Below are 16,165 nucleotides of genomic sequence, written 5' to 3' on the forward strand. Positions count from 1 at the left end.
AAAATTTTACACACAAGATGTTTTTCCCTACATAGTTCTGCTAAATGAAGCCAAGGGTATCATTCATCATCATTTAACTTGCATTTAAGTGCATTTTACAGTAACTCGGAATTTTAACAGTTCTTTTTGTTCTTTTTGCAGGTATCTGCTGTTTTATCATAAACAGTTCCTTGAGTATGAGTAACCTCCAAAAGATGATGGACACCTAAAGAGAAGGACCATAAGAGTGAATGGAATGGAGAGAGAGAACCAGAAAAGCAAAGAAGGCAGTCAGGCTCACAGCTGGGGGGCAGTAGAAGCAGCAAGAACATGCAAAACGACTATAATTATTCCTTGCATAAAACAAATAACATAAGAAATGATAACCAAATGCATAGCTAACTCTATACTGCATAGTCGGTCCACACTGAGCTACCAAGATCTACTTGAAAAAAAAAGTTAGAAGTGTGAAAAGTGACAGAGGATGGAGCTGTGTCTGTTTACACATGACAGGAGAAGATGGAAGGGCAGTTTATCTAGCTCAGCCTCAGTTTTAAGCCTTTTCCAAACATTTGATCCATTTGTCTTTAGTCCATGATCCTGTTTCCTCCAGACCTCAGAATGACCAAGCATTTCAAACACCACAGCCGATGAGGAAATGTTACTGTGTTTATTTTATGCATTAGCCTGAATGCAAATGAAAGAAAACTATATGGTACTAAAGGTATTGTGGAAATTGTTGATAGTTTTTATCCTCTGTGAATTCCGTTTGAAAATACTGTATACCTGTAAGTCCTGCACATGTTTCTCCCCTATTTGGATGGGTGAAGTGATGGATTATATGAAGAGAGAAGGAGAGTGAATAAGGTTGGCACATCGAACACATCAGTTCTCCTGATTCTTTCTCTCACACTGCATCTTTTTTGTTTTTTTTGTGATTGAGGGCAGGGAAATATCATGTGTGTATATATACGTACATCTATTTTTATAAGACATTGAACTCTTGTTTGAGATACTTTCCCCACCCGCATCCTTGTCTTTCTCACATTTCTGCTGTGGGTTTTTTTTTTTTTTTTTTTAACGAAATGCAGCTATGTCTTGTGTTTTTTAACTGAAAATGTCATTGTTTGTGAAATGTTGCAAGTTTGGATGGCAAAGGCTTCTCATCAAGGTTTGGTGATGCATTATGGACATGGAATGTTCTCATATGGTGCGTCCTGACATGGCTTGATTCAGCAGTGTTAGCCCTGCCATGTGTTGCTAGGATAGTGTGTGTGCGCGCGCTTGTATCATTGTAAGTGAGGGTGTGTGTGTGTGTGTGTGTGTGTGTGTGTGTGTGTGTGTGTGTGTGTGTGTGTGTGTACTGAATCAGTACTTAATCTTAGCATGCTGTCTAAACTGGATTGTAAAAGACTTTGGGAGCGGAGTGAATTTTTATAAATGTTAATCATGTATGTATGTATAGTATGTACGTATGTATCATATGTATGTATATAAAACAGATGAATGAAAAAAGTGTTGTTTCATTTAAGATTTCTGCCACTGTTAATAATATGCCCTGTACAGTACATACACATGCATTTACTGGCTAGGTACTAGCACCCATTGTCTTGGTGGGAGGAGATGATGTAATTTTTCCTTTCACAATGGCTATACTAGGGGTTTCACAACAACAGGGTGAATACTCGTCCAATAACTTATTTTTGTCAATTATTTTGCAAAATATGTCTATGTAATATGAAATACTTTTTAGATGCTGATGCAGATAAATTGGCCGTTTTATCAGGTGGCCATGGGACACAACTATTGACTGTAGCTCATCTGTTGCTATGACAACCACTGGGCAGGTATCACTTGTGGACTGGGGTCTCAGTACATCCATGACACTGAGCTGGTAGTGTGTGTTTGGGATGTAAAATGCCTTTATATTGTTGCTTGGTTGAGAAACAGTCCACCAGCCAAAATAATCAAGCCTTTTTTTTTTTTTTTTTTTGTACATTATTTGGCAAAATATGTCAGTTTTCTTCCCACAGCATACTTTTCAGATGGTGATGAAAAGTATGCCACACTTGTCAGTGTCACTGGTGTACTGTGCTTAAGGTCCCTTTAATACACAATTGTCATGTATTAAGTCAAGTATGGATGATTCGTCTTGTATTTTACACATCATTTCATACATATGCTAGTTCTTCACATTGGTGACAAAAGAAAAACGGAAAGGAAAACATTCATATACTTTAGATTTATTACACATGAGCTGAAATATTTCAAGCGTTTGTTTTTTTTTTTTAATTTTAGATAATTATGGCTCATGAAAATCAAAAGTCCAGTATCACAAAATACTAGAATATTTCATAAGATAAAGAAATGATTTATAATATAGAAAAGTCAAACTTCTGAGTAAAGTGTGTTAATTTATGCACTTAATATTTGGTTGTGGCTTCTTTTGCACAAATTACCGCATCAGTGTGGCGTGGCATGGAGGCCATCAGCCTGTGGCACTGCTGAGGGTGTAATGGAAGCCCAAGTTGCTTTGATAGCAGCCTTCAGCTCACCTGGATTGCCAGGTCCGGGGTCTCTCATCTTCGTCTTTTCAATACCCCATAGATTCTCGATAGACTCAGGTCAGGTGAGTTGGCTGGCTAGTCAAGCACAGTAATACCACGGTCAGCAAATCAGGGAAGGTTTTTGCAAAAGAACCAGACAGAGACAGTTCTTGAATAGCAAAACTCTTAAAAATTTACTGAGATGAACAGGTCTGCAGTGGTCAGTATCTATCAAAAGTGGTCCAAGGAAAGAACAGTGGTAAACCGGTGACAGGGTCATGGGTGGCCAAGGCTCACTGATGCACATGGGGAGCGAAATGCTGGCCCGTGTGGTTCGATCCAACAGACGAGCTACTGTTGCTCAAATTGCTGAAGTTAATTCTGGTTCTGATAGAAAGGTGTCAGAATACACAGTGCATTGCAGTTTGTTGCGTATGGGGCTGCATAGCTACAGACCAATCAGGGTGCACATGCTGACCTCTGTGCACAGACAAAAGTGCCAACAATAGGCACGTGAGCATCAGAACTGGACCATGGAGCAAGGGAAAAAGGTGGCCTGGTCTGATGAATCACGTTTTGTTTTACACATGTGGATGGCCGGGTGCGTGTGCATCGCTTACCTGGGGAACACATGGACTCAGGATGCACTATGGGAAGAAGGCGAGCTGGCGGAGGCAGTGTCATGCTTTGGGCAATATTCTGCTGGGAAACCTTGAGTCCGGACATCCATGTGGATGTTACTTTGTCATGTACCACCTACCTAAGCATTGCTGCAGACCATGTTCACCCTTTTATGGAAAGGTGTATACAGAAGAAAAGTGAAATATTCAGTGTTATCCATAGGTAAACAAAAGACGTCAGCAGAAACAGACGAAGAAACTGTCAGTGTCTGTGTTTGGCACATATTCATCAAAACAAAACAAAGAATTTCTAGGACAACACAAAGTATACCACAGTCATAAGATGAGGTCATAAACAAATAGTATCACACAGTCAGCCAAGGGCCACAGTCAGCACAGGACAGAGCGTGCCAAAATATATTCAAAATCCCAAAGGGACAGTTGCTCACTGGTCCATCCCACAGCCCCAACCTCACACGACAGTCACTCTTTAAGGCCGTGCATGACAGAGGTCAGAGTGCGCTCCTGTCCAGCCAGAAGCAAGACCTACTTTGTTTTATTGAGTGGAACTGCTACATAAATGTTGTTGTTTAGGGTAGTGTAGGGATCACCTACACTACAGATATGTACTGAAAAATACATGGTAATAACAGAGAGGCTAAATGATCATCACAGTGACTGGTCCAATAGCATTTTGCATTTCAAACAAACTTTCTTTAGAAATTTAGGAATTTCTAAAAATAAAAAACACAGGCCAAATTTTCAGCCATGCTGCTGCTGAGGCATAAATATTCATACACAGGAGCATAAGGCCTATACTAAGTGTATAACAGACATTTTCTAAGCAATGATTTAGTCTATCAGGATCACAATGTGAGCAAGTTCTAGAATGGCCAAAGAGTCTACAAAACCAGTGTATAGGGACATTAGCAGTTTCCTATATATGTATGTGAAACGGTGAGATGAGCTGAGGCCCCTGAAGGGCTGCTTGATTGCTGAGTTTCTCCATTCTCTGAATAACCTTGTTAATGGGAGTAAAGATTAGGCTTTTTACTAGTATTGTATTACCTGGGACAAAAAGTATGAGTTGGCTGCTCTATGAGTAGAGGGAGAGAGGCAGAGGAATTATCATGCATAATGTTTAATTTTGTGTTTGAGTATAATTGGTGACAATCGCCTCCAGGTTACCTGAAAAGAAAACACCAGGATTACTTTTAGTCCAAAGGGTTGAAAATGGCCTGCCCATAATTATCTCAAAGGAAGATAGCTGTGCTTTTGATTATGAATTCGAATTTCACAAATAACTTTTACCCTGAATGTTAGCTCTAGAACAAAAACATTAATATACCATTAATATAGCCTTTACCTTTCTTGTATGCATCCACAATGTGCAACTGGAGTTCCTCCTGAACCTTTATGGTTTTAACCATGACAGCAGTTGACCAGAAACTGTCTAGCAAACAGGTGGATCAGCTGTTCTGAATTTAGAATAGATTAGAAAGGTGTAGACCCTGCTAGAAGTTACCAGGAGCATGTGTAATGGTGCAGAAGAGCGCATTTCTTGAGAAATTCTTTGTTAAGGTCTGGGGTATGAATCATTTGGGACATGGAACATTTTGTAGCACATATTTGTACATTTTCTTACCACATCATTCCGCCCTCTCACTCGGAGGCAGCAATACGCCAACCTTCATCACTATAAAATAAACACCGTAGAAGAAGAACTCTAATATGGCCGTATTCGCAATCGCTTTTCTTGTTCACTATGCACTATTCTCTGACGAATCATGAACAGTATATGGCGCACTGGTTACATTCAACGACGGTATTTACATTTCGTGACACCAGCAAACACCAGCACATATTTTATAAGACTCTGAGATTTTAGAAGCTGTGTAATGCTTTACATTGCTTGTTGCCGCCGCATGCTGTCGATGTACCCCTAGCGCCCTATGTAGTGAGCATGGTGTGGTTTGTAACGTACCCTTACCAAGAGCGCGGTAAATTTTGCTCCGGTTGTGCGCCTGGTTTTGTAGCAGCAACAGAGAAAGTTCTCGGCCCCGATATAAGAAGTTAGAGTTCTGATTTTGTGGGTAAGTTTAAACCATAAGCGTGTTTTATTTTTATTTGAATAAAGTTTTGAGACTCTCCGAGTACAGGAGGTGGATAAGGAGCAGTGGTTTAGTGAATAGTAGCCACATTGCTAACTGCTGTGTGTTTTTCTATTTCAGCTTGTTTTTATAAATGACTGTAACTCACATCCTCTGGTCTTTCTGTCCTCCCTGAGCTTAATCATATAGCAATAAACACACTGTATGATATGAGTATGATAGCGCTTTTGTAGCTAAAGACTCTTGAATCAAATCCTGATCTGACAGTTACTGCATTGTGGTGTGTGTGTGTGTGTGTGTGTGTGTGTGTGTGTGTGTGTGTGTGTGTGCGCGTTGTACACAGGGGTGCTGTACACAGGGGTGCTGTACACAGGGGTGCTGTACACAGGGGTGCTGTACACAGGGGTGCTGTACACAGGGGTGCTGTACACAGTGTGAATCAGCGACCCGTTCTGATTAACTGATTGTCTTTTGAAGCTAAATGAGACAGCTTTGCTAATGAGTATGCAAACATGGTCTGAGACTAGTTAGTTAAATTTATACCACCTTACCAAATGCTGAAGTTTATGACTCATATGATCAAGCAAGTTCCATAAAAACATATAACAGATCAGTTTCATCAGTGCATCTTAGATGTTCTCCTGGGTGCACAAACAGCAGATTATATGAAAATTCTAATATAAAAATATGAACTTACTGGTTATTGGTATCGGAACCGGCCATGAGAAGGACTTAATTATCGATTATCGGTATCGGTTTAAATTTTTCATATCGTGAATCCGTAATAATTTCACAATTTCAGGTTTTAACTATTAACCATATCTCAAAAATAGATTACATTTCTTTTTAAATTGTTCCAAAATTTAATTGAATACACAAAGTCACTGATTTGGTGGAAATACCTTTAACAGGAAATCGAGCTCAGAAGTCACCTAAATTGCCCTATTTTTGTGTCTCTGACAAAAGCAAATCATTAAAATCACTCTCATAGCTGCAACTGGAAGCTGTCGCAAGGTGATGTGGATTTTAACAGGGAGCAGGGTGAGCACTTCACACTTGACACTGTTCCCATACTTACTAACGGTTTCAAAAAGACTGGAAGTGGTGCAGACCAACCGGGAAACAGACATCTACAAACATGTACTGATAAAAGCAGTGCTGACATGATGCTGGCCAACGCAGCCCCCTGTGTAGGGAGACTTTTGGGATATTTAACATCTAACTACCTCAGTATGATAACAATTAAATAGATTTGCACATATATTCATATACTATATATATTATTACTACTCAAGTCTTTTCTGTTAGCCCTTTTTTGGTGCATAAATTATATTGCTGTATATATGACAAATAAACTTAAGAATTGAAACATTAGACCACAATAAAACGGTCTTAAATAAAGCAAATTAGACGTCAAAGAATTTTGTACTTACCTACCAGTGCAAGTCCTAACTTTAGCAGCTCTTGTGACTCACTGAAATCAGTCCATGTTAAAACACTGACTTAATACTGTTATTCCAGGACCCATGGGTTTGTTACAGCAATGTGCAGAGCTCTTCAACACATCCAACCTTTATGAGGTGCTCTGTGTGGCAAAGGAGGCGTCAAACGTGGAGCTGCGGCGTGGTTATTATAAACTCTCCCTGCAGGTTCACCCAGACCGAGCACCTGGTGATCAACAAGCCACCAACAGGTTTCAGGTAGGACTGCAGCAATGTCATGCTTTCATTTTGAAACTCATCTGGGAGTAGAAAAATAAGATTTTAATCCTTCACCATTTTTATTATTTGTCAAGAAATGAAAGTAGAGAGATTTGGGGAACCTAATAGCACTTTTCCTCATGAAAACAATTTTTGCTAAATGATGTAGGAATAATGTAGGAAGTGTTTTCCAGTCTCTTTATGACATCTTGTCCTATGTCACAGTACTTTATTTGCAGCAAAAGTGAATTGAAATTGAATGAAACGAAGTAGTAAATCATATCTTATTTAACTGTCCCAATATTGGATGTGTTAAACAGGTACTAGGAAAAGTCTATGCTGTGTTGAGCAACAAGGACCAAAGAGCTGTGTATGATGAGCAAGGTGTAGTGGATGAAGAATTGGATTCACTCAACCAAGACCGCAACTGGGAGGAATATTGGAGAAGGCTGTTTCCAAAGGTATGCTACTGATAGAGAATTTATTTATTGATTTAATTTTCATCTTCAACAGTGCCTTGCAAAAGTATTCACCCCCCTTGTCATTTTTCATGTTTTGTTGAAGGTTTGCATCATTTCATTTACAGAACATGCCTACAACTTTGAAGATGTGATTTTTTTTTAAAAAAATTTTATTGGGAAGCAAACAACAAATAGGACAAAATAACAGTAAACTTCAGCATGCATAACTATTCACCCCCCTAAAGTCAGTACTTTGTAGAGCCACCTTTTGCAGCAATTACAGCTGCAAGTCGCTTTGGATAAGTCTCTATGAGCTTGCCACATCTTGCCACTGGGATTTTTGCCCATTTCTCAAGGCAAAACTGCTCCAGCTCCTTCATGTTGGATAGTTTCCACTTGTGAACAGCAATCTTCAAGTCTGACTACAGATTCTCAATTGGATTGAGGTCTGGGCTTTGACTGGGCCATTCCAACACATTTAAATGTTTCCCCTTAAACCACTCGAGTGTTGCTTTAGCAGTATTCTTTCGGGTCATTGTCCTGCTGGAAGGTGAACCTCCGTACCTCCTTTCAGTCTCAAATCACAGCCAGACTGAAACAGGTTTTGCTCAAGAATATCCCTGTATTTAGCACCATCCATCTTTCCCTCGACTCGGATCAGTTTCCCAGTCCCTGCTGCTGAAAAACATCCCCACAGCATGATGCTGCCACCACCATGTTTCACTGTGGGGATGGTGTTCTTGGGGTGATGGGATGTGTTGGGTTTGCGCCAGACATAGCGTTTTCCTTGTGGCCAAAAGTTCAATTTTAGTCTCATCTGACCAGAGCACCTTCCTCCATACATATGGGGAGTCGCCCACATGTCTTTTGGCAAACTCAAAACATGCCTTCTTATTTTTAACACTAAATAATAGCTTTTTCTGGCCACTCTTCTTAAAGCCCAGCTCTATGGAGTGTACGGCTTATTGTGATCTCATGCACAGATACACCAGTCTCTGCTGTGGAACTCTGCAGCTCCTTCAGGGTTACCTTTGGTCTCTGTGCTGCCTCTCTGATTAATGCCCTCCTTGCCCGGTCTGTGAGTTTTGGTAGGGCAGCCCTCTTTTGGCAGGTTCGTTGTGGTACCATGTTCTTTCCATTTGAAGATGATGGATTTGATGATGCTCCGGGGGATCATCAAACATTTGGATATTTTTTTTATAACCCAACCCTGTACTTCTCAACAACTTTGTCCCTGACTTGTTTGGAGCGCTCCTTGGTCTTCATGGTGTGATGCCTCTTGCTTAGTGGTGTTGCAGCCTCTGGGGGCTTTCAGAAAAGGTGTGTTTATACTGACAGATCATGCGACACTTAGATTGCACACAGGTGGACTTCATTTCACTAATTATGTGACTTCTGAGGGTAATTGGTTGCACTAGAACTTTTGAGGGGCTTCATAGCAAAGGGGGTGAATACATATGCACATGCCAATTTTCAGATTTTTAATTTTTAAAAATTCTTTTTTACATATATTTTTCTCATTTCACTTCACCAACTTTTTGTGCAGATCCATCAGATAAAATTCAGATTTAAAAAAACATTTAAATTACAGGTTACAATGTAACAAAACATGAAAAATGCCAAGTCCTTAGTATTTCCCAAGCTAGTTATTGCTATTTACTGTTTGTAATATTTTTTATTTTATGTTAAAAGCAATGGTCAAGCAGAAGAGAATGTTGCATATGTAATAAGCATTGTGTAGTTTTAAGCATTGTGTGAACAGGGGTATTTTTTTCAATCACGTGTTCTGTATTTATTTTGCCATGAAAGTTTCTTTTTTATTCATTTTATATATTTGTATTATTCCGGAATGTCTATCAGACTTTTATATAAAGTTGTTTTACCCTGAAATTCCTCTATTTTACTTGTAATAAAGTGTTTTAGAGCTATGTTTTAATATATTTAGAAAAAACACAATGTTTATTAATAGGTGTGGACAAATCAGTAGCATGTACTGTCAGGAGTCCAGCAGACAGTTGTGTCTGCTCTGTTACTGATCTGTCACAGAGTGATAACCTTATCTGTTAACTTCACAGTATTATTGTACTAATCAAGCATGAAACATTACATTTATGACATTTGGCAGATGCCCTTATCCAGAATGACTTACATTTTCTCTCATTTTATATAACTGAGCAATTGAGGGTTAAGGGCCTTGCTCAGGGGCCCAGCAGTGGCATCTTGGTGGATTTGGGAGTTGAACTCACAACATCAGTAGTCCAACACTGTTTCTTGTTTTTGACGTGTATTTGTGTAATTATATGCCTTATGCTGATGCCACATGATTGGCTGATTGGATAACAGTATAAATGAACAGGTATACAGGTGTTCCTAATAAAATAGACAGTGAGTGCATATACACACACTGTGTTTTTTGTAATGCATGTCTCTTCAGAAAAAATGTCCATTATTTTGACTGCAGTGATGCTTGTATAAACCTACGTTTATGATTGATTAGATTCACTGTAAGGAATCTGATTTGGTAAAGAAAGAACATTAGCAGTAGATAAAAAAGCATTTTAATTTATATATTGAAAAAGTTATGTTATCAAACACTGTGACTATCTGTCATATAATTACAACCCTACATTTCTGTACACCACCACTGCTCTGCTACATGCAGTCAAATGGCATTGTGGGTCTTAATCTCTGCCTAAAGCAAGGGTACAACACTGTCCAGCACTCTGACTTCAGTTTCAACATAATTGTGCTGTCCATCTCGCAGCTCACAAGCTCAACCAAGTCTCTTTTATAACATCACACCGAAAGGAACTGCTACAGAGTCATCTCCCAGGAATTCAAGTAATTTTCTGTTGATTTTACAGTGTTATGCACATGAGTTGTTTCTTTTTTTAATGTTCACTAGTTTTTATATAATTGCCTCCACCTAATAATAGGTATTATACAGTCTTGTCTCAGACACCAGCAGTAGACAATTATTGGTAAACCTGAGAATCAGAGCAATGGTTTTAGGACTGTATTAGCTCCAAGAGTTAGGAAGGGTGGGGCCATTCTGCAGATGATGCCCTGTGTAATGTTACAGTCCCTATTGACCCTAACCTGGATTCTGTAAAAGGCCCTGTAATTTTCAGTGGATGCCTGAGGATTGATGATTCAAATGAATCTGAAGGATTGATCTGGATTAGCCACCTTGTTAAACAAAATTCCTACTATCATAATCTAACAGAAGGTGCTGTAATTAAAACTTCTTTTTTATTTGTGTCATTGTAGATTACTTTGCAGGACATAACTGACTTTAAGAAGCAGTATAATGACTCTGAGGAAGAGAAGCAGGACCTAAAGAGGCTCTACCTACTGTATGAGGGAGACATGGACCGGATCATGGATTCAGCACTGTGCAGAGATCAGGATGATGAGCCTCGTGTGCGGGAAATCCTGCATCAAGCTGTAGATGCTAAAGATGTGCCAGCCTACAGAGCCTTTACTCATGAAAGTGCAAAGAAAAAGGCCAGCCGCAGGAGAAAGGTCAGTGGTTGGTCCCCCCTCTGGACTTCCCATCCAACACAATGTGCTTTGTCTGTGTGTAGCATTAATGTCACTTATCTGTGTTGTCCAGGCGGAGAAGGAGCTGCAAGAGGCAGAGGAGCTACAAAAGGAGCTGGGGCTGAGTACAGAGGATAGCCTAGTGGCCATGATCCAGGTGAAATAAATACTATGAACTATTTCTGACTATAGATTTTGGTAGGGGCAGCATGATATTAAGTAACATACCTTTAACATAAAATCAAAAAGCCAGCAGGCTATCACACTTATGCTATAGGTTACTATCTAGTTAATTGTTGGAGTAACACTATAGCAGTTTGAATGAACTTGAACGATCTATGTTCACATGAGAAAGCAGGTCTAAATGCTAGCACCCTCATTTAGTTGAGCAAACATTTCTGATAAAACACTGCTACTTCACTAATTTATTTGCCTTTGTGGCAAAGAAATAAGACAATTTTTATATGTATACAGCTCTGGAAAAAAAATAAGAGACCACTGCCAGACATCTCCAGATTTGAACCCTATTGAAAACCTCTGGAATGTCATCAAGAGGAAGATGGATGGTCACAAACCATCAAGCAAAGCTGAGCTGTTTGCTTTTTTGCAAAAAGAGTGGTATAAAGTTACCCAACAGCAATGTGAAAAACTGGTGGAGAGCATGGAGCCAAAACGCATGCAAATCGGGGTTATTCCACCAAATACTGATTTCTTAATGTTATTTAGCCAAAGCATTAACACAATTTGTTTACAAATTATTTGCATTTTGTTTTATTTGAGTTATTAAAGCTCTGCAAATACTGCATGATCTTGGGTTATTTTGTGTGTTGTCATTTCCTTTAAATATACACTCTAAATAACAATAGTTATATTTTGAATTTAGGAGAAATATTGTCAGCAGTTCACAAAAAAATCAAACAAAACTGTTCATCTCCCCAATACATGACCCTGTAAGAAAAAAACATAAGAAACTCATTATTTTGCAGTGGTCTCTTTTTTTTTTTTCCAGAGCTGTATGTAATTTTATATGTAATTGGTGCAATTATGGTTGTGTCTAATTGCAGGATTGCACTCCAAAGACCCATTATCATCTTGCATATCTAGCTAGATAACATTGTAGATTGTCTTTCCTATCAAATTATTTCAAATCCAGGAAAGGGCTCTGGATTAAAAAGATGGCAGTGCTCGTTTTGATGACTTGCATTAAGAAAGATTTTTAAAAAAAAACAGAACATGAGCTATTAGATGATGATAACTGCAGCTTTTATGTCACTGTGCAAGATGAACACATAGGGTAATGTTATTAACTGTTGTGTAAACAAAATGTTCAAAGTGTGAGCCTGGAGCAGAGTGATTCTTGCTCCAGTGGGCTTGTTAGCACTTGTAGTTCCCATTTAGACCACTAGTTGCAGCAATAATTATAAGCAATAATAAAAGTTGCAGAGCTATGTGGAGTGCTGGGAATCCTGCGCAACATCTAGAAATAATCAGTGGAACATCGGTTTATATATTCAACAAACAGCAACATAGAGAACACTGGTCATTCAAAAGAGGTGACCAGTATTTCAGATTTAAAATGTATGAGGTTATGATGATTAACATTTGTTGAATGGCTGATATAGCTTCTGACTCTCCCATCCATATAGGATGAACATGTCTCATCTGTTCATCTGTTTGTCTCTTTCTTCTTTCTGTAGCAAAGACAGAAGTCCAAAGAAAAAGACTTTGGCTTGTTCATGGCAGATTTGGAGGCCAAGTACTGCAAGAAGTCTTCCAAGGGGAAAAAGGCAAAGAAAAACTGACAAAAATTATATTGCAACTAGGCCAGGCTTATGTTGAGTGTTGTTTTCTCACCTTATGGCTTTCTATCCTTTGGACAGAAAATTGTAACCATCTTGTACAGTCCAAAGTTTTATAATTGAAACTGAGCAAAGCCTCTGAGAAAGCAGTGACTGTCTTCTAGCACTATGCTTGTCTTCAGATGGGGATGTACCAGTTTTTAATATTGCATGTCCATATCTGATCAGTAAGTGTTAAATTTAATCCACCACCGATTCACATTTTTCAGTATGTGTTGATATATTATAGAAACGCAGACACAATTTATATTAAACTAATAAAATTTGATTGTGTTTATCCATATATTAACTGAATTGTTCCAAATCATGCCTGCAACATTTGTTACTTGGCAAGAGTAGCTCAGTGTGAGGGTTTTTTGTAGAAGATAATTAGAGCTCTTATATTGATATGCTTAAACATGGAACATGGTGTATCTCTAATAATATTTGTTTCTTTAAGCTCTACAAACAGCTCCGCCTTGGCTGCACCATGCATAAGTCATTTAATAAACACATGTTGCAGGTACTGTACTATGGTCATTTGGTTATGTACAGTTATATGACAAGTGTTTGTGTAATAAATATTACATACATGTAATACGTGTTGTGCATGAATGAGGATATGTGTGTAACACCAAATCATTTGTATTTTTGCCCAGCATAGATACTAATTCAAAAATGTGGACTCTTGTCTGTGGTCTCATTTTTTTGTTCCATTTGTATGTATATTGTTTTGGACAGAGTCTAAATGTAATAAATGTTACTGTTTTTCATCAGAATGGCCATGTATGATTGAACAGCATTTATGCTATTTCTGACGTCTAAACCAACACGTCTAAATATTGAATCCAAAATGGTTGCTCAATGTATTTCTTTTTAAAGAGAAAAAAATGGCAAAAAAAAAAGTTAGCGAGTTATTTATCAAATAAATAAGATGTCATTTACTGTGTAAATTATGTCAGCATGAAGATAAAATACTGACATATGGTGGTGTCTGATAGTCTGAGACAACACTGAAATACTAGAATTTTTTTGGAAATAAACTGAAGGTTTCAGGATTTTGAAATATTGAAACAAAGAAAGTAAATATTTAATATAAGATTCTGTATAGTTTTATTATTTAAATATAAATTTGTGATATTGACCATGTTAACTGTTTTATTCAAAAGGTCAAAATTTCTTCTACTTGAAGCATGTGTTCAGATGACACTGATGGATTTGATGTAAAGTGGAGTCCATATAAGAAACTCATAAATTCTACTTTTCACTCAAGTTGCTGTAACTTGACAGCTGGAGTTTGGGAAAAAAGACCAGGTAATTTAGCCTCAGATACCTATTCTTGGCTCACAGGAGTGGCACCCTCTGTGGTCTACTGCTAGTCCATCAACCTCAAGATTTGATGTTTAGTGTATGCTGAAATGCTTGCCTGTTCACCATGGCTATAAAATGTGACTATATGATTTTCTGTATATGAATATCCCTCCTGACCGTTGGAACCAATCTTTTCAACAAGCCTTTCCCACAGCATCTTGCATTCAGCATTGTTTCTTGTATTTTGGGGTTGATGTATTTCACCTGCACTACACTGAGATGACTGATTAGGAAAATCTGAAAGACTTTGCATGAACAAGCAGTATTCATCACCCATATGGGCTTGTGTGAGGACAACCTATGTTTTCACAAGATAACAAATCCTTTTATGACCAAAAAAGGCTTCACACAATGAAAGTAATTTGCACCTTGTTGTCCATTCACAGTTGCATTTACACATAGAGATAAACTATGTGGCCAAAAGCATTGAATGTTACTGTATGTCATAAAATTACCTTCAGTATCCACATACTTTTGACCATATAGTGTAATTCTTTTACAGAATTGTACAGAGAATGAATGGCAATGAAAATACACACGAGATCACAACCTAAAGTGTTTTGTCTTTGCTGTTACCTTGTGTATTGGAGCTTTCTTTCCTGTTTCAAATTATAGTTCCAATTGTAAGCTCTTGGATCTGATAGTTCTGGATGTTTCTTCCTAACCCAGAGTTTATTTTGTTCCCAATCACATATGCTGTGCTACAATTTTAATTAATAACAATGTTCACTGTTTTGACCAAGTTAAAAGAAGGCCTTTTTCTTATATATCAAGCACATTCTTACGTCAACACCTATGTGTCAGGCTTCAGTAGTCATCATCCACATCAGTGCTAGCTTCACCAAAGTGTTCTCAGGTTCTGAGGTATGTGTTGAAGTGCTCTCTGTACAAACTGATCTGCATTTCATTAAAATCTTTTTGGTGGCTATCACATGAGTGAAAGGTTGGGAGAACTGCATGGATTCCAGCCTAAGGTTGTTTCACACAAATTGTGAATGAGGAGCACTCTTTAGTTAACATCCTGTGTGTGTGAATGTGTCTTCAGTGCCTTTGACTGTCTATACAACCCTTTACAAGAACTTCACTAAATGGCCCAAAGATTTGGCATTCACAAATGTCAATCTGCACAATATTCCCTTGATTCCAGTGTGCTTGTTAAACATTTCTTTACTAAACCATGTACATTACTATGGAGTCCCCTCTGGGAAGGCTTTCCACTACACTTTGGAACATGGCTGTGGGGATTTGTGCTCATTCAGCCACAAGAGCATTAGTGGGCTTAGTAATAATAGAGGCCATTGTTTGGAATTAAATCAAGAGATGTAGGTCTTATCAAATAATTTACCACCTTTTTTGCCATGGGTATGTTCTGCATCCTCTCTGAATATTTGGCAACTCATAAATACTAAAATGTACAGTACTGAAAACTGAACAGGACAGTTTGTGTCCTGCATCTGCCTTAAAATGTTTCTTTGTTGCCCATAACACTGCCCAGCCAACCTTACTTTTAAATATGCACTATATTGGCAAAGGTTTTGGGACACCCCTCCAAATCCATGCCAAGGTGCACAGTGCACAGAAGTCACCAACTTTCTGCAGAGTCAATAGCTACAGACCTCAAAACTTTGTGTGGCCTTCATATTAGCTTAAGAACAGAGTGAAGAGAGCTTTATGGAATGGGTTTTCATGGCCGAGCATCTGCATCCAAGCCTTACATCACCAAGTGCAATGCAAAGCATTACCTAACTGCATTGTGTCAAGTGTAAAGTTTTGCATTATGGTCATTTTTCAGGGGTTGGGCTTGGCCCTTTAGTTACAGTGGAGGTAGTTCTTAATGCTTCAGCATACCAAGACATTTTCGACAATTTCATGCTCCCAATTTTGTGGGAACACTTTGTTCCAACATGAGCATGCACCAGTGCACAAAGCAAGGTCCATAAAGACATGGATGAGCGAGTCTGGTATGGAGGAACTTGACTGGTCTGACCTCAACCCC

At 38.5% G+C, this 16,165-nt stretch overlaps 2 protein-coding genes across 3 annotated transcripts in view; both read left to right on the forward strand.

Annotated features, from left to right (window-relative positions):
* Positions 1–1,545, forward strand: part of usp22 (ubiquitin specific peptidase 22) — a 44,404-nt gene extending 42,859 nt beyond the window's left edge. Inside the window, exon 13 of one of the 2 annotated variants that reach the window (XM_058405688.1) lies at positions 142–1,509. In XM_058405688.1, coding sequence (XP_058261671.1) covers positions 142–184 — 43 coding nt within the window. In that variant the 3' untranslated portion in view covers positions 185–1,509. Of the gene's footprint in view, positions 1–141 lie in introns of both variants that reach the window. The other variant, XM_058405689.1, reaches the window with a different exon arrangement.
* Positions 1,546–5,083: 3,538 nt separating this feature from the next.
* On the forward strand, positions 5,084–13,577 carry dnajc9 (DnaJ (Hsp40) homolog, subfamily C, member 9). Its single transcript, XM_058407280.1, has 6 exons — positions 5,084–5,238; positions 6,778–6,956; positions 7,277–7,417; positions 10,688–10,942; positions 11,034–11,117; positions 12,658–13,577. The coding sequence occupies exons 2-6, from the start codon at positions 6,783–6,785 to the stop codon at positions 12,760–12,762; spliced, it is 759 nt and encodes a 252-aa protein (XP_058263263.1). The 5' UTR covers positions 5,084–5,238; positions 6,778–6,782; the 3' UTR covers positions 12,763–13,577.
* Positions 13,578–16,165: the final 2,588 nt, after the last annotated feature.

Source organism: Hemibagrus wyckioides, linkage group LG13 (assembly GCF_019097595.1).
Source record: "Hemibagrus wyckioides isolate EC202008001 linkage group LG13, SWU_Hwy_1.0, whole genome shotgun sequence".
Lineage (NCBI taxonomy): Eukaryota > Metazoa > Chordata > Actinopteri > Siluriformes > Bagridae > Hemibagrus > Hemibagrus wyckioides.

Bases quoted from the DNA above. Each gene is read 5' to 3' on its own strand.
- dnajc9 (XM_058407280.1), top strand. From the start codon at position 6,783: ATGGGTTTGTTACAGCAATGTGCAGAGCTCTTCAACACATCCAACCTT. The intron at 6,957-7,276 runs GTAGGACTGCAG...TGTGTTAAACAG, and splicing joins AAGCCACCAACAGGTTTCAG to GTACTAGGAAAAGTCTATGC. The intron at 7,418-10,687 runs GTATGCTACTGA...GTGTCATTGTAG, and splicing joins GGAGAAGGCTGTTTCCAAAG to ATTACTTTGCAGGACATAAC.